Genomic DNA, 22,937 nt, shown 5'->3' on the forward strand with positions numbered 1-22,937 from the left:
TGAAGGATTATTAAGGAGGATAATTTGGTTCTCATACTTTAAAATTTCTTCTCATGTATTATGGAAATGTAATTTCTAGGGGAGAGGTAGGATTTGCATTTCTTCATATTTGAGGAATTGTAGTTCTTTCGAATCAAATTTTGAAAATTTTCACTTGTTAAAATTAAGTGGGAAAGAAATTACAATTTCTCTTTACCAAACACCCCTGATGTGGATAATTCCGGGCTATAGAATGTATGTGTATGAACAATATAATGGACAAGGAGATGTAGAACAAAGCAATCTCTTTTATTCATATGCTCTTGTATGTTGCTTTAGAGAGAACGGAGAGAACAATGCATAGAGAGCGAGTGGAATCCCCAAAATGGAAGGTAAAGGCCCTTTATATAGGCACGTGCACAAGCAGGTTTGACTTTGACCCGTAAATCTTGACCCGAACCGTTTGACTCGACTCGGATACGGGGAGCCAACCCCAATAATGATATATGGTAGAGTAAAGTGGTAATCGTTATTAAGTAAAGCAGTGACTGTCCATATATTCCATCCCATTCGTGAATAATATAATGTTCACAATTTAATTACATCAAACAGCTGCCCTTTTTATATTAAAATTTAAAAATAAAAAAAAAATTGTTGCTTTTGATAAAGACAAACGATTTGTATGGTATACAATAGAAGGAAGGAAGCAAGCGTGCATTTTAGTATCTACGAATTGAAATAAATAATAATACAGTACAGTACAATAGAGTAGACGACGCATAAGGCAAGGCAAGGCAAGGCAAGAAAATAGAAATGAAATCGATTCAGAAGTGGTGCGGCATAAGGTGTTCAAAAGTGTCCATGGCAGACGCTGGCAATCCCAGGAGAACATTGATGCTCTTCCTCTCATTCCCATGAGAAAGAAAGAGGATAACTTCCTTCTCGGGAAGCGCAACGGGGCCGGAGACAATGGGGTCTCCCCAGCCGAAATCCGTGGTGTGGAAGGAGAGGCGGGACCAGGTGGTGATGAGGAGCGTTGCGGTGAGCGAAGGTCTAGCCCTGCTCACCTCGAAGTAGTCCACTGCGGACCTCATGTACGCGTCGCTCACCATGTTCACCGCCTCCTGAACCAGATTCACCGCAAAGGACAGGGGTTTTTCCTCTAACTCCCCGGCGCTGGTGAGGGAGTTGGTGAGCACGATCCCGTTGCCAAAGTATCCGGCAGGGAGGGGTGGTTGGAACCTGGACCGACCATCCACCGCGAACAGAAGCTTGGTCTTCTGCTCCGGCTTCATTCGCAGCGCCTGAGTCCTGGCTTTCCAGACGAACCCAGACAGAGCTTCAAAAGTGGTACACTTGGATAGGGTTCCGTCTTCCATGGCGCTGGCCTTGAGGCGCAGGAGCATGTCCGGGTCGAAACAGAAGGATCTGTAACGCATTTCCTCCTTGTCGTAGAGATGGGAGGTGTTGGAGATATCATCGATCTCTGCGAACTCATGGTGGGGGAATTCAATTTTGGGTGGATGTCTAGCCTTGAGGATGCTTCTGTCCAGGAATGGAGGGACCTTAATGGGGAGGCCTCTCGCAGTCTCACCCCAGGAGTTAACAAATTCCATAGCTCCAATCCCATCAAACATGCAGTGGTTCATACACAGCCCAAGAACAAACCCTCCACATTTAAACCTGGTCACCTGTACGTACATATATATATACGTTGTTTATGAAAACTGAATTTGTTAGTTTTTGTTTTTTTTTTTTTTTTTTACAATTATTAATTTTATATGTATATGCGCAATTAGATCATGAAATGAAATGTGCAAACTAAATCCCAACCTGAGCCACCAGTGGAGGAATTTCCAGGATGTTTTTGGCGCCTGGAATGTCATAAACCAACTTGCCAAGAGTGACAGGATCAGGCTTGGTATTGTCACCAATATCCTCAACGCGGCAATTAGCTTCGGCCTCCACAAACACAGCCCCCTCGCCCGTGCAATCCACGATCAGCTTCCCCTGGGGGCTAATCGTCAGTCGCCCCGCCAAGGGGTAGTAATGCACCAGAACTCGAGACAGGGCATTCTTAATAACCTCCCCAAAATTTTGCTTGTCGCCCGGCCCCGACCTGAAGCCGTAGATAGTGCGAACAGGTACCGCAATGTTCTGATCCAGGTTGGACAGGAAGTATAGCCCCCTATGTGTCTCCTCCGCCGGGGGCACCAACGTTGCCTCTCCCAACTGCTTAACTCTCAACTCAACCGCCTGCCCCGCCCTGCACCCGTTTCCGTTCTCCATGGCTCCTGTTCCTGTTGCTGTTGCTGATACTAAACAATAACTCTATAGGCCGGACCGGTGTACGTACTCCACAATGGCACCAGGAAACAAGCTATATAGGAGGGACATGGGAGAGAGAGCTCCAGTGTCTGATGGGTTTTGGTAAACAAAGATGTACGATTGAAAGGGACAGATAGTGGTTTTTTTCACAAGTATACGCAATAGATTTGTTAATAAATTAAATGAAATTTTTTATTAGTAGAACAAAATGGTGGGCTGGCGTCATTGAGGAGGAGGAGGGTGTGGGTAGGCCACTGGCCAGGAAACAAAATGTTACCAGTCTTGAATATGAGATACCTTGTTTGGTAAGGTAGGCATCCAAATTCTGCTATTTATTCCTTTAGTTTGACTTTTTTTTTTTCTTTTTTTTTTTAAATCTCTCCTAATCATAATAATTAGATAACAGCCGATCCGAAGGATTGAACCTGCTGGCCAATGTTGCTAGCATTAGAAGAAGATTCGTAAATGTCATCCATCCTATATAAATTTCAACATTATTTATTTATTTATGGATGAGATAGTCGTATCAAATTTATCAAGTTAATGGGCAATGGTCTCAGGCGGGGCTCGGACAAACATATTACATCTCACAATGTTCCATGTTTCCACTGATGGATTAATTCCGTCATCTCCAGCCTCACCTTCAACATCATGTAGTACTCATCATCTTATTTATTACATCCATAACTATAGCCTTAGCCTTCTGCCTTCAGTTCACCTCTGCTTTTTTGTGCATTAAATTTACTCCGAAATGGGAAGGATCCAGTAGGACGGACTGGAGGCCATTTCACATCTCACCATCTGTATTACAAATTGATTGATACATTTTGCATATCCTGGTGTGGCTAAATAAATAATAAAGGCACCAACTTATTACTTACAATATCAAAATCTAAATTCTTCACAATCTTTATAGCAGGCAGGCAGCAGTATATAGTATACATTTCTGCTCTTCTTTGCTAGCGCCTCTAAGTTAGCCTTCACTAACATTTCTTGGTTTCCCTATCCAACCAAGGTAAGCAAGTGTCAGATCTGTGATCTATTTAGTAAACCGGCCCTTAGGATTTGAGAGAAGATGGAAAATATTATGGGGACTCTCACTTTCTACAATCTTTATATCATGGAATAGGGTTCACAATGCACTGAATAGGGTGCATGTGTATGTGTCTTATATTGTGATTTTTTGTGTTTTGGTTATAAAATTATGCATTTTAACAGTATGAATTTTGTACCTAAAACAAATTAGTAATTGTGTCTTATGTTATGAATTTTTGTATCTTTTGTTGTGAAATTCTATCCCTGTGAACACATATTATGTACATAAATCAGATTTGAAAATAAGTAATAAACAAATTTCATTTTTGGTCCATTGACTATTTATATGTATCAAATTTGATCCTTAATTATTAATATTTTCAAATTAGGTGCATGACTATGTGATTTGTATCACATTTGGTCCTTAACTATTAATATTTTCAAAATTAAGTGCATGACTAAGTAATTTGTATCACATTTAGTCTTACCGTCCAATTTTATCCATTTCACCTCAGTGTTTTTTTTTTTTGTTTTTTTTTTTAATGTTAAATTTTAAAAATTATTTGAAAATACCAACTCACCATCCACGTAAGCAGGCAATCTGATGAAATGGATTGTAACCTGCTATCAGGTGAAATTGCATATATTTAGAGTGTTTAGTGGTCTAATTGCACTTTTTTTTTTTTCTTTCAATGGCCTAATTACACTTTCAGTTACATTCAGAAGCCAATTTGAACCTTATTCCAAAATTTATATGTGGCTTAAGTAAGGGAAAACCAGTCTAAGCAGAAGATGCTAATTCGTTTGATTATCTTTGTTAAGCAGATTTATGAGAGAAGTTTTTGTCACCCTGGTTTAGGAGAGAAGATACAAATCTAACAGACAGAAAAAACCAACAAGAATTGAAGCATAAAAGGTTTAATTATTCTTGTTAAGCAAATATATGATGAAAATAGCCATAAGTTAAAAAGAAAACTTTCTTACATGTTAATTTAGAAATATAATGACCTCAATATTTTTATTTTTATTTTGGTATAGATTGGATATTCCAATAGAAAAACTTACTATGCAAAACAAACAATATAAGAGAAGTTACAAGACCAACAAAAATCAGTAATCAAGTATTACCCTGTTAAATGCTGCAAATTACAGAACCAAAATTAAGATGAATAAAAGTCTTGAATTTCAAATCAGAGTATAGACATGAGTACATGACAAGCATTAACCCTGAAAGGAGGTGAAGATCATACCAATTTTAACCCTGACAGGTGCTCTGTATAAGTATTTGATTACATGAAGAATATTCCTCAAAAGAGCTCAATGCTTTGATTATTGATTCATACACCTTGATCCCCTCCAAGAAAACAGTGTCCTTGAGGAACTGCAAAGAAAGTACATTACGAACTATGTGGATAGAGGATGAATTACAAGTAGTAAAGGATTGGTGATATGTATTGACAACTTTGGCAAACCTCATTATGGTCATGAAGTAAAATTGGTGTATTCTTCATGGGGGAAAAGCCCAAAGTTGGAATTCCTCTTTCCCTCATGAAACGAGCATCAGTAGTTGAAGACAAAATTTCAGGCTTTGCAATTTTGCCACCAACCTTTGTAATGGCTTCCTTAAAAACACACCACCAAGGGTTGGAATCTGAAGTGGGTGTTACCAGAGGGCGTCCCATAAAGTCTCTTGAGTTTCCCTTCTCTATAATCTGCAACATCATACGGGGCCTAAGAATTTTGTCAACAATGAAGAATTGAATACAAATAACATATCATGAATACAATAAAACGGATCAAATGAGGGTTAGAATATTTGCCTAAAAGCAGAAGCAGAAAAAAAAAAAAAAAATACAACAAAAAATAGAGTCCCTCCATTACCACTCATAAAAACTTTAAAATATGGAAAACAAAATCAGACCAGGAATATAATTGATTCAGTTTGGAAAAAGACAAATCTCTTGCAGGTTAACAACTGTGATTGCAATGTATGAATGTACCGAAACATGATTCATTTTTGAAGCCTATCAAGTTGGTTAGCCAATTGATTGATATTACACAGTCGGGAAATTAAATGCTATGTAGTAAATATAGATAACCTTTCTAGTCTAAAGAAAAGTAGTATGGAGTATATGCAAACTCATGGCAACTTCTTTTACAATATAAAGGAAATATTCTAAACTTAAGAAAGTTGAAATCTAGCGGAAATTGTCACAGTTTCCTTTATTGATATGTAAAGTAATTATATTATTCACAGAAGCACCAAGTAATTGCTTGTAAAAATAAGTCATAATACAATTGACTGGAAAAATCAGTAATCAAGTAGAAAATTAATCCCACAGTTTTATTCTCTGCGCCATAACTAACAATTCTTCCTCGTCTTTCTTTTTCTTGCCTTTCCCTTCCTCTCCTAACTTCCTTTTTAATGAGAGAGCAAAATTATATTCCACAAACAAAGGTTTGACCCTTCCCTCCCTCCCTCCCTCTATAGGAATTAGGAAGAGAAAAAACTTGTTCATATATACAAATGACAACTAATATATAATACGATAAGAGTTAACCTCATATGTCATGTTCCTCCAAGCCGGAGCCCATTCCTCCGCAATAGTTTTCCTCATTAACTCTGGGTCAGCTGTTGGTGGCATCCTAATATCAAATCCAGCCTCAGCCTCTGAAGGTTGCATATTCATCACGAATCCCTGTGCAATGAACTCCACATTAGCATTAAATCCTTCCTTTGTAAGAGACAAATAGTTAATGAAACGGAAGAGATCATCTGCAATTTCAATCAACTCACTGTTGGGGATGGAGTCCCAGCCTTTAAGTATACAGGGTTAACCGAAATAACCTCCGAATTGGCTGCCAGGCCGGCCTTGACTTTATCGAACTGTGCATCCCGGAATTTAGAGATTATCTCCACAGACTTCATCAAGTTCTCCATGCCAGAATTATCGTACAGCCTCGATCCGTGTCCGGGCATCCCCACAGCCTTAATTGTCATATGCCAAGGGACCCTGTCGGCGTAAAACACCCTGAACTCATCAGTGGGAGAGGCCTGGCCTTCATCTAACACGAAACCCACATTCAAGTCCTTGAACTCTTGGGACTCCACGAACTTCGCCATGCCATCGAACCCACCAATTTCCTCGTCGGGCACGAAGGAGATGTGGACATTTCGAAGAGGGGTGAATCCGGGGGAGCTGCTTTGGATGGCCTTGATAGCCTCCAAGTACTGGATGCCGATGCACTTGTCGTCTTGGGCTCCTCGAGCGAAGATTTTTCCGTCGGAGGAGCGGTGGGCAGAGAAGGGTGGGTGGGACCACTTGGTGGGCTCGGCGGGGACGGAATCGAGATGGGAATTGAAGAGAACGGAGGGGAGCGAAGGGTTGGAACCGAGCCAAGTGAGTAGAAGTAAGGGCTTGTTTGGCGGAGAAGTGAAATATAAAAGCTTCGACCGGATGCCGGGGATGGAGTTTGCAAAATCGGTGAGGAAACTGACAGCGGAAGCGTAGTCAGGGTTGGGGTGGGCGGTGTTGATTCGAAGGTATTGCTGGAAGTGGGTTACGGGTGAGCAGTTCAGCTGCGCCCCCGCCGTTGGTTGTTCTCCGGCTGCGACGAGGGAGAGGAAGAGTGTGACAGCAGAGAGGCAAATGAGCATGATGAAGCTGCAGTCTGCAGACGACAGAGGATGTTGAATTATTGCAGGAATTTAATTTGCAGGAGTTGCAGAAGTATCTTTGTGCCTGTGCTGGAGTTTGTTTTCACTACCATAAATACTTCTATTATTTAAAAAAAATTACATTCAAACGAAAAAAAATGATTGATATTTATATATATATATATATATATATATATATATATATATATATATATAAAATCACTATAAAAATAACATCCCTTCATATTTGTCTGTAATAAGGTTCAAATTGGCCACCGTAACTTAAAAATGCAATTAAGTCACTGAACAAAAAAATGCACCGCTGAACACTCAAATGTATGCAATTTCACCTGATAATAGTTTACCATCTATTACATCAGGTTGCCTGCTTAGGTGAGTTAGTATTTTAAAAATAATTAAATTTACAAATAAAAAATAAAATTTAAAAACACTCGGTGAAATGGATAATTTTTAATAATTAATTTTTTTAAAATAAAAAAAATTAAAAAAGGGTGAAATTGATAATTTTAATAATTAACTTTAAAAATAAAAAAATAAAAAATAAATGCAAAATGGATAATTTTTAATAATTAACTTTATTATTTATTATTTATTATTTTTATAATTTATTATTAAAAATTATTTAAAAGTAACTCACCATCAAAGTCAACCTGATGAAATTAATGGTAACATGCTATCAGGTGAAATTGAATACATTTAGAGTGTCCGGTGACCTAATTGCACTCTTTTTTTCGTCTCATGACATAATTACACTTTCAGGTTACGTTCGGTAGCTAATTTGGACCTTATTCCTATTTTTCCTTAAGAAATATATAGTAGCTTTTTATACCATGTTTTAGACAAATACAAAAGCAACTAATCATGTTAATGTGCTTTATGATCAAGTCCAATCAGGAATGGTTGGTACAACATCAAGGGGAGTCTATCAGATGCTTATTCATATTGAAAACTTTGGTCGGAAGATGGGATTAGGTCCGAGCAGAGATGGTTGGTCCCGATCAACATCGTACAAATACATCTGATCGTATTTACATATTCCTTATCACAACTATTTATCAAACATGGCCTTTCATTGACTTCCATTAGACTTTTGTCATATGTTAATTAGTCATTGGCCCATGGGAGTTGGTAGCTTCCAACAAACTTGCTAGTAAGTTGTGGATCTTTACGTTGTGGACCTTGGTCCTATATGATGTCGTTTTCGATTTACTTTTAACAACAGCTGTTTGGTATTTCAATTCACGTTATAGTTCATTTTTAACTACAAAGTATATGTGTCTTATGTTGTGAGTTGTTGTGTCTTACGTTATTAAGTTATATATCAAAGTATAAATTATGTACTTGAAATATATTAGTAGTTGTGTATAAACATGAAATACGAAAAAACTGTATAATCATTACAATTTAAAGATCAAAATTATATTGTTTTGATACAGGATCTACAATGCTATATAGACTCTGGTCTCATAATATAAATTGCCATAAGTTGTGCATAGCGTCAATATACTAGGTCCAGTGGACTTGCATTGATTATTTGTTATATTTATTTCGTTATAAGCTCAATTTTATTTATATAAGTGTTTAATAATAATAATAATAATCATCATCATCATCATCACCATCACCATCACCATCACCATCATCATCAGAGATCCGAAAAGAAGTCATCAACAACACCTCTCTGAACAAGTGCAGTGAAGGAAAACTGAATTAGAACTCAACGAGTCTTGCAGGTCAAAATGCAGCAACACAAAATGAATTAATGTTTAAATTCGTGGTAAATTATTTGTTTAACAAATTCACAAAATGAGTAATTACAATGCTTCTATGGAGTAAATTCAAATATAAAATGCACTACCCTTTGTCATCAATTTGAAGCAGTAAACTATTTTTTTGAAATTGCAAAGGCAAGATAGTAAATCATGAGCATTTAGTTGCTTGCTTAAAGTTTTTCCAGTTGAAAGTACTAATGATAAGAAGTACCTTAATTTTGAGAACCCTTCAGAGCTTTTGCGAGATACAACATTTATAGCAAGAACATTTTGATCTAAAGGACCAAATGTGGTAGGATTTTACCCTTAAGTTAATTCCCTCGCCGGAAAAATAATTACCGGCGGGCGAAATGGGGTAGAAATTTAAAAGTTGTGAGACTAAATCTAAAAATTCTAAATAGTCAGAGACCAAATGTGAAAATGATCTCATACTTGTGGAACCAAAAATTAAATTTTTTTCTATAATATTTTGTTGAAGGATGCAACAAGTATGGAAGAACCTAAATAATTAAACAAAGTCAGTCTCGTTCAAATTAAATCAATAATCAATATTAATCGAAAGCAAAATATATTGTAACTTACCGGCATTATATTTTCTATCAGCAAAATAAATCAATTCAAATGTCAGGAGCAAAGTAACTTATCAATTATGTATGTCTATGTAATTCAATTACCAACAAATGTCCTTGTGGTCTAGTAACAAGAAGTTCCGTGACTTTCTCATATATAAGAAGTCACGAGTTCAAGAATACAATTATAATTATAATTTTATAGTAAATTACAATTTTAATCTTCTTCTTATTAGTATACAATAATATTTTAGGGTGTGTTTGGTTCGCACATAGGAATCGGAATCAGAATGGGTATCAAATACTTGGTAATGGGTAATAGATTTTGGTGGAAGTAGTTAACATGTTTGGTAGTAGGGTGGAATGAGAATGGTTACTAATAGTAGTGCTTGAGAATGAATAAGGGAATGAAACCCTTATTTTATTTGGATATAGGTTTTTCAATTGATGGGGTATTCGAAACCCATATTAATGTTCTAAAAACCTATCAACCAAACGACAACAATCACTTTCACACCCATTCCTATAGGCAAAACCCACCAACCAAACACACCCTTAATTTTTATTCACTTATTATTTTCTAATCTCTAATTATTTTATACTAACTAATATAATATAATTTTTTCCTTAAAAAAAAACTAATATAATTTAAATTTCACTTTATTTTTCTATAAAATTGCAATTATTTTCCTTCTAATTTTAACTCCCGTGGTTCCTAACAAAGTACAAAGCTAAAAACCAATTCGGATAGGAAAGATATTATAGGCCAGCGTTTCAATCCCCTCTCTCCACTTTATCTCTACACTGAACACTCTCCGCGCTCTTTCACCCTAGCTAAGCCGCACCAATCCCGGTTTATTCAATTCCATTTGTATATTGGGAGAAGAAGGAAGCTAAACCGTCTGTCCAGACTCGCATATTATATGCACACAGATAGATAAGATTGTCGAATGAAGATGGCTGTGACTTCTTTTACCTCTGGCGTTTCATTGTGTCCATACAAGCTATGGTATCAGCCTCTTCTTAGACGACGATTCATTTCTTGCTCTGTGCGTACTCCGTCTGTTAAAGGTACCCAACACGAGTTACACGACCGATTGTCCCATTCTCAAACAGCCAGCCTTATTTGCTAGTTTGAAATATCCATTTTTGTTGTTTAATTTTATTTTTTAAAGTTATTTTGCTTTTACGTGGTCCCATTACTCATACGAGTCGAACTAAATGCAGGTTATGCAGGTCCTACCCATCAATTTTTGATACCTAATGTTTACTTCTGCTTCCCTATTTTAAATGGCTCTCCTGCATTTTTTCGCAATTATAGTGTCTAAACTCATCTGTGACTCTGCCATGGAATGGATTTTATGGGCTAAAACTTTAAAAGTGGAGTCTTTATTTTTGAATTTCTGTTGGTTAAGCATTTACCGCACTTTTTTGGTTGAAATTTTATTTATAGTGACTAACTTAATGCATAATGTTCTTTCAGATATACGTGGTGCTAAGCTTCCACGTAAAAGGAATGTAAAAGGTGAAGGTGCTGGAAAAAGTATGGAAGATGCTGTTCAACGAAAGATGGAACAGTTTTATGAAGGGTCTGATGGCCCGCCTTTACGAATCCTTCCCATTGGGGGTTTAGGAGAAATTGGGATGAATTGCATGCTTGTTGGGTATTATGATCGATATATACTGATTGATGCTGGTGTAATGTTCCCCGGGTAAGTATAAACAAAGACCCTTGATTACAGTTCTTAAAAGATTTGTTCCCCAGCACTTGAGGCTAGGTACCGCTTGTTAGATATCTATCAAGTGTCTTAAATATAATTACAGTATGTGTAACCCAGTAACTAAATTTTGATAATCCTGCTAAGAAGGGGACTGCTTATCTTCCCCAACCCCACTCACATCCAGAAAACTCCCTCTATTTACTTTTTGAACAAAAGGATTTGTTGCCATTTTGATTTTCTAATTTACACTCCTTACACTTTCTCTGGATCAATACTGGATCTCCTTTGACATTTATCCAGCTATGATGAGCTTGGCGTCGTGAAAATTATTCCTGATACCACCTTCATTGAAAAATGGAGCCACAAAATTGAAGCAGTTATCATAACTCATGGACATGAGGATCACATTGGTGCGCTGCCTTGGGTAAAGTTTCTATTCTGCTTCTAGAATTTTCCTTCGTTTTAGTGGTGGACAGCATTACTGCAGTTGTGTGACACGATGTTGTCACCTAATTGAGTGTATGCTCAAATACAAACTAACACTGAATCCAGTAATTGCAAGGTTTTTCAATTGCTAAGTGTGTTTTTTAAATGAAATATCATCCATTGCCCTGATACATGTTGAATAATCTGGCTCACTTTTTATCATTGATGTTGAGATTAATATCTTACTTCCTGGAGCATTTGAAGGTTTGAGAACTTAGGTTGTTTCAAACTTCCTATATTTCATTAATTCATTCTCATTATCATTTTCTGCTTTTCAAGGCTGGGCATTTGGATTTGTTTTAAAAACAAGGTTTAATTTAGAGATTTCATACCTATAAAAGTAATTATTGAAAAACAAACTTACTTAGTGTAAGCCATGTTTTAAAATGTTAAAGAAAGATAGAAACATATTTGTTTTAAAAGTCTCTTTTAATTTGACTATCAGTACAATAAAATGAATTGAATTGGTGTCTACTTCCTCTCATTGCAGACATTTCTATTGGTCTGTGAGAGTTTCAAATGGTTATTCGTTATCATGTTTCTCAGGTGTAGGTCTTGGGCCTGTAGGATTGTGGCTGCTGTTTATCATTTTTGACATCATTGAATGACAATTTGTGGCTCTATACTCAACTTGAGGTTTATTGAATGATAGACATAGTGCTTCTCTCAAAAATAGGCTTTTCTGAAGAGTGAACTAGCTGTAAAAGCCTTTTTGTCCCTTAGACTTTGGCCTATCTTATGCTTTTTGGAGAAAATAAGCTTCAGTAAGCTGTTTGCCAGACAAGCTCATGGATAATTAACTATGCTGCAAAAAGGCTCACACATCATACAACTAACTGTATAATTAACTTAGCTTATGAGATGATAGACAGAGACAACTAACTGTACCAAAAATGGGTTGTAAAAAGGCCCACACATCAGTCTTTACATTCTTAAAGTAGATCTGCCTGCACATTATCTGTTTGGTATGTTTATGCCCTTAATTTCCTCTACATACTGTATATGAAGTAGTTTTCTTCTAAAGTATTTTGTGTTTAGCATTATTTTGGAAATCTTCTTATTTTAAGAAGTTTTGCTTTCTATGTGTTTTATCTTTAGACACTGAGGGTGGAAACAGTTGCTCCTCTTTGCCTTGTGTTTTGTGCATCTGGTATATGTGCGTGCATCAGATATATGGCACTTGCACATGCATCTGTCTTGGCATTTTTTGTTTTCTTTTTAACAGTTTACTTATATTCAGGTCATTCCAGCTCTTGATTCTGATACACCAATATTTGCATCATCATTCACGTTGGAGGTATGCAACTCACATTTCATGTTTTATTTGGGTTCTGCTGGTACTTTTGGAGTCCAGTGCATATGTTTGCAGTTCAGAGAAAATTTTCCATCCTCTTCTTGCTTTATTTATCCAACTCATACCTCGTCTGTCCAGCTGTCCTATAAACTGAGGAATCTTTTAATAATTTCATATTTTCATTTATGTATCTTTTATCTTCTTAACATCTATCTTCTCTTAATTTTCATCTCACCAATATAGAGAGTAAGTCCTTGCTCTATTATTTTTCCAGACTTCCATTTTCATCTTACAAGGACTTTATATTAAGCTGGAAGCCATTTGTTTGTTTGAGCTTGACCAAGCTTTTTGAAGAGTCGTTCAAGTTTGACTCACTAGTTACTGGAGCTTGATATGAGTTTAGCACATTTAATTTGAGATCAATTGAACTAAAAAATTATAATGCCTCCCACTTGCAGCTGAGCCCATTGCATTACGCAATGTTGAGGCTCATGCATGGAACTTGAGTTAGAACTCAAGAGCCCAAAATGATTAACCTCATTGTTGCATATGGTGTTTCTAAACCTGATCTTATATAAAGGAGTTATGGGTCACAATTTTCATATTCTACCAATGAGAAACAAAAGTGATATCATTCACGAACAGGTAAATGATGCCATAAACAGACAAATACTGCAAATTGAATAAATTTAATTTTTGGTTCACAGCTTTAAAATCAACCACTCCTGGTATTGTGACAGTGCCAATTTTAGTTCTCTGTTAGCCATTCTGTCATTTCTTAGTCAACACTGAGGTCAGAATTGTAATTTTTCCCAACTCCCAAGGAAGAAAGCATAGTTTTGGTTTCTTCCATGTAAGCAAAAAATTGAAATTAGGCGCTTAAAATATTATGGTTAACATTTTCAGTTTAGCCCTTCATTGGGAGTGGGAAAAGAAATTACGATTTTGACCTCACTGTTGACCATCCGATGATAGAAAGGCTAATGAAGGACTAAAATTGACACTGTTACTATAGTTGAGTACCAAAGTGGTCAATTTTAAAGTTGTGAATCAAAAGTGGAAAAGCCACCATACTTATGGGACCAAAAGTGGAATTAACTCTTGCAAATTGGTAAACATGCTTGTTTGTGAATATAAACGAATTGAACAGGCGATTGTTTGGGATTGGCTCATTCATTAAACAGTTTGAAATTGGTTATCTAACTAGACAAGTGCACACAAGCTTAATATCCTTTTGTTTGTACACAGCTGATCAAGAAACGGCTGAAGGAGTTCAGTATCTTTGTTCCTTCAAGGCTTAAAGTATTTAAGACAAGAAGAAGATTTACTGCAGGACCATTTGAGGTAGAACCTATTAGGGTTACCCATTCTATCCCTGATTGTTGTGGACTAGTTCTACGCTGTGATGCGGGCACCATTCTCCATACAGGTGACTGGAAGGTATTAGTGCTGTTTGTTTCTATCAACTTCACCTTTAACAGTATCTCCAACAGTATAAATCATTATTTTATGCTCAACAGATAGATGAATCACCTTTAGATGGGAATGTTTTTGATCGTGAAGCTCTTGAGGAACTCTCAAAAGAAGGAGTTACTTTGGTAAGCATGGGAATCTGATTACTGTTCTAAGTAACATCACTAAAAGCAGGACTGCTCTGGCCATCTTAAGATCCTTTGAATCAATTGATGTTCTGTATTGGGTTTCACTGGGTTGCTTCTGCATATACTTGATACTTGTCCACACAGTTGGAGTACTATCCATCTTAATATACAAACTAAATATGTAACATTCATTTTGAAGTTTGAACATTGATTTGTTTAGGAGAGTAGATTCTCTAAATCTTCTACCTCTGCCTTCTAACCATGCTGTTTAATATTGGCGAACATGAATTCCATGCATTTAAAAAAAAAATCACTGTTCTCCATAGCAACCATTGTGATATTTGTCAACTGTTTTACAGATGATGAGTGATTCGACAAATGTCCTTTCGCCTGGAAGGACACTTAGTGAGACTGTTGTAGCTGATTCATTGTTGAGACACATTTCTGCTGCCACTGGGAGAATCATTGCTACTCAGTTTGCATCAAATATCCATCGTCTTGGAAGTGTGAAGGCCGCAGCTGATTTGACTGGGAGAAAGCTGGTAGGTTTTCTCTTTTATATGTTAGACTGTTATATTTAGCTTTTCCTATTCCCTTGTGACCTTTTACTTGCCCACAAAAGGCGAAGTCCCTTGCCCCAAGGGCCCCGACACCCCGGTCTGACAGGATTGTGGGGGCTAAATCACAGTGACTTGGTAGCCCATTAGGTGGGAGGACCAGTGCCTGGTGCCCAATTGCCCATAAGGAGCCACCCCCACAAGAGGGTGAAACTCCAACACTGCGGCTGCCCGAGCTTATCTTGGCGTCCTTGCCTATGATATGCCACCCACGAATCAACTGACAGTGACTTGGTAGCCCATTAGGTGGGAGGACCAGTGCCTGATGCCCAATTGCCCATAAGGAGCCACACCCACAAGAGGGTGAAACTCCCACACTGTAGTTGCCCGAGCTTATCTTGGCGTCCTTGCCTATGATATGCCACCCACGAATCAACTTACAGTGACTCAGCAGCCCATTAGGTGGGAGGACCAGTGCCTGGTGCCAAATTGCCCATAAGGAGCCACACCCACAAGAGGGTGAAACTCCCACACTGCGGTTGCCTGAGCTTATCTTGGCGTCCTTGCCTATGATATGCCACCCACGAATCAACTTACAGTGACTCAGCAGCCCATTAGGTGGGAGGACCAGTGCCTGGTGCCAAATTGCCCATAAGGAGCCACACCCACAAGAGGGTGAAACTCCCACACTGCGGTTGCCTGAGCTTATCTTGGCGTCCTTGCCTATGATATGCCACCCACGAATCAATGGAGCTACCCGTGCGGGCCTGGGCCCGGGCCCTTATGACCTTTTACTGTTGCTTAGAATCGTCTCTACCTATGGATTCATTTGGTAATATCATAATTTCAATAGGTGTTTGTTGGCATGTCCTTGAGGACATACCTTGATGCTGCATGGAAAGATGGGAAGGCACCAATTGATCCATCAACTTTGGTAATGAATTAACACTTCATCCTTACTGGAGGGGTGATGGTTCTCTGCACCTACTGACGACCATCTCATGATTTCAAGCAGTGTAAAAATGGAATTGAAGTTTTTTTCACGACTGGCCTGTGTTTTATAGTTTTTGTATACATGCACGTGTGCTCTTTTTTTTTGGGGGGGGGGGGGGAGAGGGGTGGTGGTTAGTAAAAGTATGAAAGTAATAGAAGAAAATATAGATGACTGAATAAGCTTTTATGTAAATTGGAGTATGTTAATTCTGTCATAGATAAGTTTACCACATTAATGTAAATCTACCAGTCTGATAAGACCTTTATAGCTTAATCTAATTAGAAAACTTTTGCTATGATTTTGATGTGCATCTCTTCACAGGTGAAAGCAGAAGATATTGATTCATATGCCCCAAAAGACTTGTTGATTGTCACAACAGGCTCTCAAGTAAGTAATATTGATGCTTTTTATGCCTTTGCAAACTGCATTCTTGTCTATCTAAATTTACTGCTCTGTCAGGCTGAACCACGTGCTGCATTGAATCTTGCATCTTATGGGAGTAGCCATTCACTCAAATTGAGCAAAGATGATTTGATTCTTTACTCTGCTAAGGTAATGAGTTGTAAAATTTATGACTTTAAGGGGGCGTTTGGTTACCTAGGTAATGTACTAATGTGAGTCTGGTAATGTTGTATTACCTTGTTTGGTTTAAGTTATGAGATTACTTGGTAATGTTATATTACCTCAAAGCTGATATGACCGTAATGTTTCAAGGTAATGTGCATACAACAATATATATAAAATAAATACCGAGTATATGTTTATATAATCAAATATACATGTGTGTATATTATACATTTATTTATTTATTACTATTAATCATTGATATACATTCATTTATGTATAATTATAAACACACTTAAGAATTGTATACATATAAATAAATAAATATAGACCCCACACACACACACATATATATTATTGAGGACATTATAGTAAATTGATCCGTATTACCTAAAATATAACCCTTAACCAAACAAGGTAATATTATATTCCCACAATCCAAACCAAACATACAGGGTCCGTTTACCAACAGAAAACTGTTTTCTGTTTTCTGTTTTCTACTTTTTCAGTTTTCATTCTTTGTTTTTCATTCTCTGTTTTCTGTTTAGAAAACTTGTTTACTAACAGTTTTCTGTTCTCTGTTTTTTAATTTTTCAGTTTTCACTTAAAATTTAGTTTAGATAATATTAATATTTTTTGAGCTAATATTTAAAATATATATATATATATTTTTTTGGATATATTCATTTGAATGACATGTATATGAATATATAACTTTTACTTTGAATTCTAATATATGTGAGATTTCAATTTTCAATATTCGATATCTGGACCGAACTTGTATTATGATATAACATAATTAAAAATATTCGAACTAATAATCTATTGAGTTCAATCAAAATCTAAAACATTATACATAATTTAATTCTTAATTTTGATAATGTAAATAATGTCTAACTTTAAAGTGTAAGCAAATAAATTATGTTTAAATATGTAAAGTAAGTAGAAAAGATAAAAAATAGTGATAAGTAAAATAAGATGATAATGAATGTAATCATACTAATGTGGTTATAACGATATATAACTAAATAGATGATAGATGATTCTGTTTTCCATTTCGAAAACAGTTTTTAAGTGTATTTCAATTTTTCAGAAATTTCCAGAAATTATTTTCAGTTTTGAAAATGAAAACTGTGTTAGTAAACAGGTTTTCTGTTTTCTATTTTCCCGTTTCCGGAAATTTCCAGAAATTTCCAGTTAGTAAACGGCCAATGTCTTAGGAAATTTAACAGACTGTTTGTTGAATCTTCATATTCCTGTTTGCTTTTATCCTTTTTTCACTTTTTCCCCTTCATGTAATAAATTTGTGAGATGTTCAATTGTCATGATAAATTATGCAATATATCTTATAGGTGATCCCTGGCAATGAGACTCGGGTAATGAAAATGCTAAACCGTATTTCTGAAATAGGATCAACAGTAATCATGGGCAAGAATGAGCTGTTGCACACATCTGGCCATGCTCACCGTGAAGAATTGGTAATTCTTTATTCTTAAAGTGAAACTCATGTATGTCACTGGAGTTTTATTGGCTTGGGATCTTATAGATTAGATTGAGCTATGAATAGAAGAGTTATGTTGTATCTTGACTATATTTTCTTTTAAACTTGTCAGTGCAAGACTGCAAGTGCAAACTAAAATTGTTTATAAATTTCCTGCTTCATTCACTTTAGAGCTATGTGGTTTTATTCTCCAAATAAGGAAAAAAATAAATGTTTTATGAATTGAAATCTATTTGAAATTTGTATTTTAAGGAAGAAGTGCTGAGAATTGTGAAGCCACAACATTTTCTTCCAATTCATGGAGAACTCTTGTTCCTAAAGGAGCATGAACTGCTTGGGAGGTCAACTGGCATTCGGCACAGCACGGTAAGTTGTATTTGTTTAACTTTATTTAAACTGCAGAGATTTTCAATACAGAGCATGTCAGCTTTGTTTTGAGGCTACAAGGAGGTACAGTTCTAACATATATACCTCATTACCAGGCTAGAGCAAACTAATAATGGTTAAGAAGTTAAGATATATGGAGTTGCTTTTATTTATATCTTTTTGCTTGTGAAATTAATGGGTTTCCTTGTTGTACAGAAAGTCTGTAAGTGTAATAAAAATTACCATGAAAAATACAAGATCTCCCCAGAAATGGAAATTAGTGCCACTGATATCTGGTTGAAACAGTATCATACCTCAAGCTTAATTACCAAAATATTATTTTGTAATTAGCAAATCAACAGTCCCGATAAAGTTAAGGTTGATTTTTAATTGGCTAATTTTCCATTGAAATTCCATCATATGACATCACCTGTTCAACAATCCTTGGAAGTTGGAGTGTCTCTTACAGGCTCCTCAAATGGAGGCTTCAACACAGTTCTTAGTCTTCTGGCTCCCACTATCTCTATTTTTTGACCAAGTATTGATCCCCTTCGATCTATAATGGATAACAATATAAATGTTGATCATTCCCCCTTTTTTTTGTATTTAGTTATTTATTAATTTTCTCTAATTATGTTCCGAGTAATCTGCTTTTACTAACTTCTATTTTCCAACATTGATACTTTGTATGAAAATATGAAATAAATATACTTCAATCAGTGATGTACACATTGCTCTGTCAGTCTTGGTGTTCATTTTCAAATTAGACATGCTAATTAATACTTGGATTTACTTATAAAAACCAATATAATTATAATATAATGCTCCATTCTTGGATTTTGCAAGAGTATTTGTGGCAAAGTCTTTTCACATGCTGATCCTCTTTTCTGTTACTAAATTAACATAACCTGATAGAAAGGTATACTGGTATAGTGGTTAAGAACATCCTAGGGTTGCAGAACTTTTCTCTCAAATATTTATTCATATTGCTGTGGTGCATTAAATGAATGCCAATAACTACGGGTATTGGAGAAATGGCTACTAAAGTTGATATTATGCATAGATTCGGATATAGTGTGCTTCCTCTTTTCAATTGTGAATTTTTTTTAATTACTTTGTAATCAGGTTATCAAGAATGGAGAGATGCTTGGTGTTTCACATTTGAGGAACAGAAGAGTTCTATCAAATGGTTTTATTTCCTTAGGAAAAGAGAATTTACAGGTGTCTTATTCTTCAAAATACATCTCTGTTGATCACATACGAATATCTACTTAATTACCTACTTGTACATTATTATATAGTAATGCTAATATAGTTCCAAAACTGCAGTTAATGTATAGTGATGGTGACAAAGCATTTGGAACAGCTGCTGAATTGTGTGTTGATGAGAGAATGAGAATTGCATCAGATGGTATAATAGTGATCAGGTAGCATTCTGGAGCATCCAGCTTGTTTATATTTTACTTTGTGATACTGATAGCTTGATTTATGCTACAGTATGGAGATTTTACGTCCTCAACCCACTGATACTCTATCTGAGAAAGCTATAAAAGGAAAAATAAGAATCACTACTCGTTGTCTATGGCTTGACAAAGGAAAACTTTTGGATGCACTCCACAAAGCTGCACATGCTGCACTCTCTAGCTGTCCTGTAAATTGTCCTCTCCACCACATGGAAAGAACTGTATCTGAAGTTTTAAGGAAACTAGTTAGAAAATATAGTAGCAAAAGGCCTGAAGTTATTGCAATTGCTACAGAAAATCCTGTCAGTGTCCTAGCAGATGAGATCAGTGGTAAGCTATCAGGAAAATCACATGTTGGTTCTGGAATTTCTGTGCTAAGAAAAGCCATCAATGGAGATCAGGAAAAGAGATGGTCAAATACAATACAAGCAGAAGAAGAAAACAATGGCCCAGAACATCTGATGAACATTGCATATGAGGAAGAAAAAGGTTAGGTTTAAGGTTTCTGCTGTGTTTCAACTTTTACAAATGGAGAAAGTCTTTGTCAATGGTTCTTGCTGTCTCATTACAAGTGTTATTTCCTTTTCAGCTCATGCCATTTGAAGTTTTGAACTGACCACTTTTGAAGAAGAATGATCACTAATATTAATTATTTATAGTACGTACTAATAAACCTATGAATGCACTTCTGTTATTACCTGGTGCTAAAATTTTATCTACTTTAAGGGCACACATTATTAATTACGTTTTATAACTTTCTCTGTGAAAATTGTGTGAATTCAATGATTATGTATTTAGGTAAAACTTAGGGAGAAATACACAATTCATTTGATATGATCATTGGTTAGTTGGAGAATTCTATTTCTAAGTGACTAATGAGTGGAGTAAACTAGTAATGGTGCTATTTATGGTATGATATATTGGAACTTAGTCTCTTGTACATATTATAGAACATTCCATGTATGTATGAAGTTTGATTTATTTGTGCTGTTCGTCCTTATTACATGAGTATGCTGTATGCCTAGAGTTGAAATGCTTGGATTTTCTATATATATCCTGCACTCTTTCATCATTTGTACTTTATAGCAATCTAGCCTCATTGTTTATCTTTCAAGTAGGTACTGATATAGATATTGAAACAGATACATCTGATGAAGAAACTACAAGCTCTAGCTTGTTGCAAGATTGTTCTAACAATGACCTTCCATCAGATGACTTTTGGAAACCATTTGTAACATCATCAACCATTCATCCATCAGAAGAAAATGGTGATGGTGCCCTTCTCCAAGAACAACTACATGATAGCTCTGTTAAAGGAAATAATAAACTTTTTTCTGACTTGTCAAAATCTAAATTGAAATCTTCGAAGTCCATGACAAGGAACAAGTGGAAACCTGAAGAGGTTAAGAAGTTGATTAAAATGCGTGGTGAACTCAATAGCAAATTCCAAGTTCTCAAGGGGCGAATGGCTCTCTGGCAAGAGATATCTTCGAATTTACTATCTGACGGAATCAGTCGAAGTCCTGGGCAATGCAAATCTCTGTGGGCATCTCTTGTTCAAAAATACGAGGTTAGTAGTTTATTGCTTCTTGGTCCATTTAGATCATCTGCTTGATATGCACATGGTTTCCTTTAAGTTAAATATTTGGTATACCATTTGTGAATGATTGTGAAATCTTTTAGTAACTTTGTTATCCCAATAATCTTTAAGTAACTTGGAGTCAATTTCACAATCAAGTCTTAAATCATAATCACATTATCCGTGTTTCCTTATGGGGCCAACTTATAATGGCATGCTTATAGAATTTCCCTGTCATATCAGGGAATTTTGTGATCTCATGAAATCCTAGTTGTACTGCTTGGTTTTGGGAGCTTATCAATGATCTATAATTATTATTTTTATAGAACTTGTCGAAATGCTATAGTTTGACTTTTTGTATTTTGTATGACCTCCTGCTGTCTTCTTAACAGGAAAGTAAGAAGGATAGAAAGAGCCAGGAAAAGTGGCCTTATTTTAAGGATATGAATAGTATTTTGTCAGATTTGGAGGCACCGACATCAAAATGATAAGGAAATGTTGGTAGAGCTGTGAAATTTTTGGTGTAGTGCTAGACAAAAATCATGTAAAGGTAAAGGATAGTCCTGACCAGTGTGTTGGCATGCGATATCTCTCTGCCAACTAGGTCGTGATTTTACATGCTGCAGCCGAACTGTTACTGATGTGGTGATATGATGGATTCCACTCGGTGGAGTGATTAGCTTTAGCTATCATTCTAAAAACAAAAAGACAAATGATCACAAACTCGTGTTATCATGCAATTCTTAGTTTTTTTACCCAGAACCATTTTAGTAACCATTGATTGCCCAGTACAAGTTAACAAAAAACTATGGGAACAATAGATGTAGATATGTAATTGTTGTCAATTTTGGAGCATTATGGTGATCAGGTTGACCCCACAAGCTGTAATATTTATTTTTGCAGTAGTCAGTTGTAATGTTGGCGGAGGAAGGCATTATTAGTACTTTTATTATGGATTATAAAGACAAGTATTTATGGGTCAGGCATACAAATAGCTTCCTTAATCAAAGCGTGAGCAACCTGACTTGTCAAAATCTAAATTGAAATTTTCGAAGTCCATGACAAGGAACAAGTGGAAACTTGAAGAGGTTAAGAAGTTGATTAAAATGCATGGTGAACTCTAGCAAATTTTAAGTTCTCAAGGGGCGAATGACACTTTGACAAGAGATCTTCAAATTGACTATTTGATGGAATCAGTCGAAGTTCTGGGCAATGCAAATTTCTGTGGTCATTTCTTGTTCAAAAATACGAGGTTAGTAGTTTATTGCTTATTAGTCTATTTAGATCATCTACTTGAATCTGCTTGATATGCACCTGCTTTTCTTTAAGTTAAATATTTGATATACCATTTATTAATGATTGTGAAATCTTTTAGTAACTTTGTTAAGTAATTGGGTGAAATCTTTGGGTTTAGGGTTAGGGGGTTTGGAGTTTGGGGTTAAAAGAAAT

The 22,937-nt window shown here is 36.0% G+C and overlaps 3 protein-coding genes across 11 annotated transcripts; 1 reads left to right on the forward strand and 2 right to left on the reverse strand.

Moving 5' to 3' along the window:
- Window positions 1-620: 620 nt before the first annotated feature.
- On the reverse strand, window positions 621-2,337 carry LOC109170792 (omega-hydroxypalmitate O-feruloyl transferase). Its single transcript, XM_019319967.1, has 2 exons — window positions 1,813-2,337; window positions 621-1,670 (listed from the first exon to the last, which is right to left on the reverse strand). The coding sequence occupies exons 1-2, from the start codon at window positions 2,266-2,268 to the stop codon at window positions 804-806; spliced, it is 1,323 nt and encodes a 440-aa protein (XP_019175512.1). The 5' UTR covers window positions 2,269-2,337; the 3' UTR covers window positions 621-803.
- A 694-nt stretch (window positions 2,338-3,031) lies between these two features.
- Window positions 3,032-7,101, reverse strand: LOC109170791 (aminoacylase-1-like). Of its 6 annotated transcripts, none has more exons than XM_019319962.1 (5): window positions 6,140-7,101; window positions 5,904-6,041; window positions 4,815-5,054; window positions 4,593-4,723; window positions 3,032-3,309 (listed from the first exon to the last, which is right to left on the reverse strand). In XM_019319962.1, exons 1-4 carry the CDS (start codon window positions 6,998-7,000, stop codon window positions 4,598-4,600), a joined length of 1,365 nt encoding a protein of 454 aa, XP_019175507.1. In that variant the 5' UTR covers window positions 7,001-7,101; the 3' UTR covers window positions 3,032-3,309; window positions 4,593-4,597. The 6 variants fall into 6 exon arrangements, with proteins under 6 accessions (XP_019175507.1, XP_019175506.1, XP_019175508.1 ...); XM_019319961.1 differs by lacking the exon at window positions 3,032-3,309 and adding an exon at window positions 4,387-4,540 and having other exon boundaries at window positions 4,574-4,723; XM_019319963.1 differs by lacking the exon at window positions 3,032-3,309 and having other exon boundaries at window positions 4,387-4,714.
- A 3,014-nt stretch (window positions 7,102-10,115) lies between these two features.
- LOC109170789 (ribonuclease J) lies at window positions 10,116-22,476 on the forward strand. Of its 4 annotated transcripts, XM_019319955.1 has the most exons (17): window positions 10,119-10,433; window positions 10,846-11,074; window positions 11,384-11,507; window positions 12,810-12,866; window positions 14,112-14,303; window positions 14,384-14,461; window positions 14,824-15,006; window positions 15,875-15,955; window positions 16,337-16,402; window positions 16,475-16,567; window positions 17,932-18,057; window positions 18,333-18,446; window positions 19,572-19,667; window positions 19,776-19,873; window positions 19,944-20,398; window positions 21,028-21,479; window positions 21,881-22,476. In XM_019319955.1, the coding sequence occupies exons 1-17, from the start codon at window positions 10,313-10,315 to the stop codon at window positions 21,974-21,976; spliced, it is 2,661 nt and encodes an 886-aa protein (XP_019175500.1). In that variant the 5' UTR covers window positions 10,119-10,312; the 3' UTR covers window positions 21,977-22,476. The 4 variants fall into 4 exon arrangements, with proteins under 4 accessions (XP_019175502.1, XP_019175498.1, XP_019175499.1 ...); XM_019319953.1 differs by having other exon boundaries at window positions 10,118-10,433; window positions 16,337-16,567; XM_019319954.1 differs by having other exon boundaries at window positions 10,118-10,433; window positions 16,337-16,567; window positions 21,052-21,479.
- The last annotated feature ends 461 nt before the right edge of the window (window positions 22,477-22,937 follow it).

Source organism: Ipomoea nil, unplaced genomic scaffold (assembly GCF_001879475.1).
Source record: "Ipomoea nil cultivar Tokyo-kokei standard unplaced genomic scaffold, Asagao_1.1 scaffold3340, whole genome shotgun sequence".
Lineage (NCBI taxonomy): Eukaryota > Viridiplantae > Streptophyta > Magnoliopsida > Solanales > Convolvulaceae > Ipomoea > Ipomoea nil.

Coding starts and splice junctions, on each gene's coding strand:
- LOC109170789 (XM_019319953.1), top strand. CDS start 10,313: ATGAAGATGGCTGTGACTTCTTTTACCTCTGGCGTTTCATTGTGTCCA. Junction 11,075..11,383: donor GCTGGTGTAATGTTCCCCGG/GTAAGTATAAAC, acceptor ACATTTATCCAG/CTATGATGAGCTTGGCGTCG. Junction 14,462..14,823: donor CAAAAGAAGGAGTTACTTTG/GTAAGCATGGGA, acceptor ACTGTTTTACAG/ATGATGAGTGATTCGACAAA.
- LOC109170792 (XM_019319967.1), bottom strand. CDS start 2,268: ATGGAGAACGGAAACGGGTGCAGGGCGGGGCAGGCGGTTGAGTTGAGA. Junction 1,671..1,812: donor TTCCTCCACTGGTGGCTCAG/GTTGGGATTTAG, acceptor ATGTACGTACAG/GTGACCAGGTTTAAATGTGG.
- LOC109170791 (XM_019319962.1), bottom strand. CDS start 7,000: ATGCTCATTTGCCTCTCTGCTGTCACACTCTTCCTCTCCCTCGTCGCA. Junction 6,042..6,139: donor CTGGGACTCCATCCCCAACA/GTGAGTTGATTG, acceptor TTCATTGCACAG/GGATTCGTGATGAATATGCA. Junction 5,055..5,903: donor GGAGGAACATGACATATGAG/GTTAACTCTTAT, acceptor ATGATGTTGCAG/ATTATAGAGAAGGGAAACTC.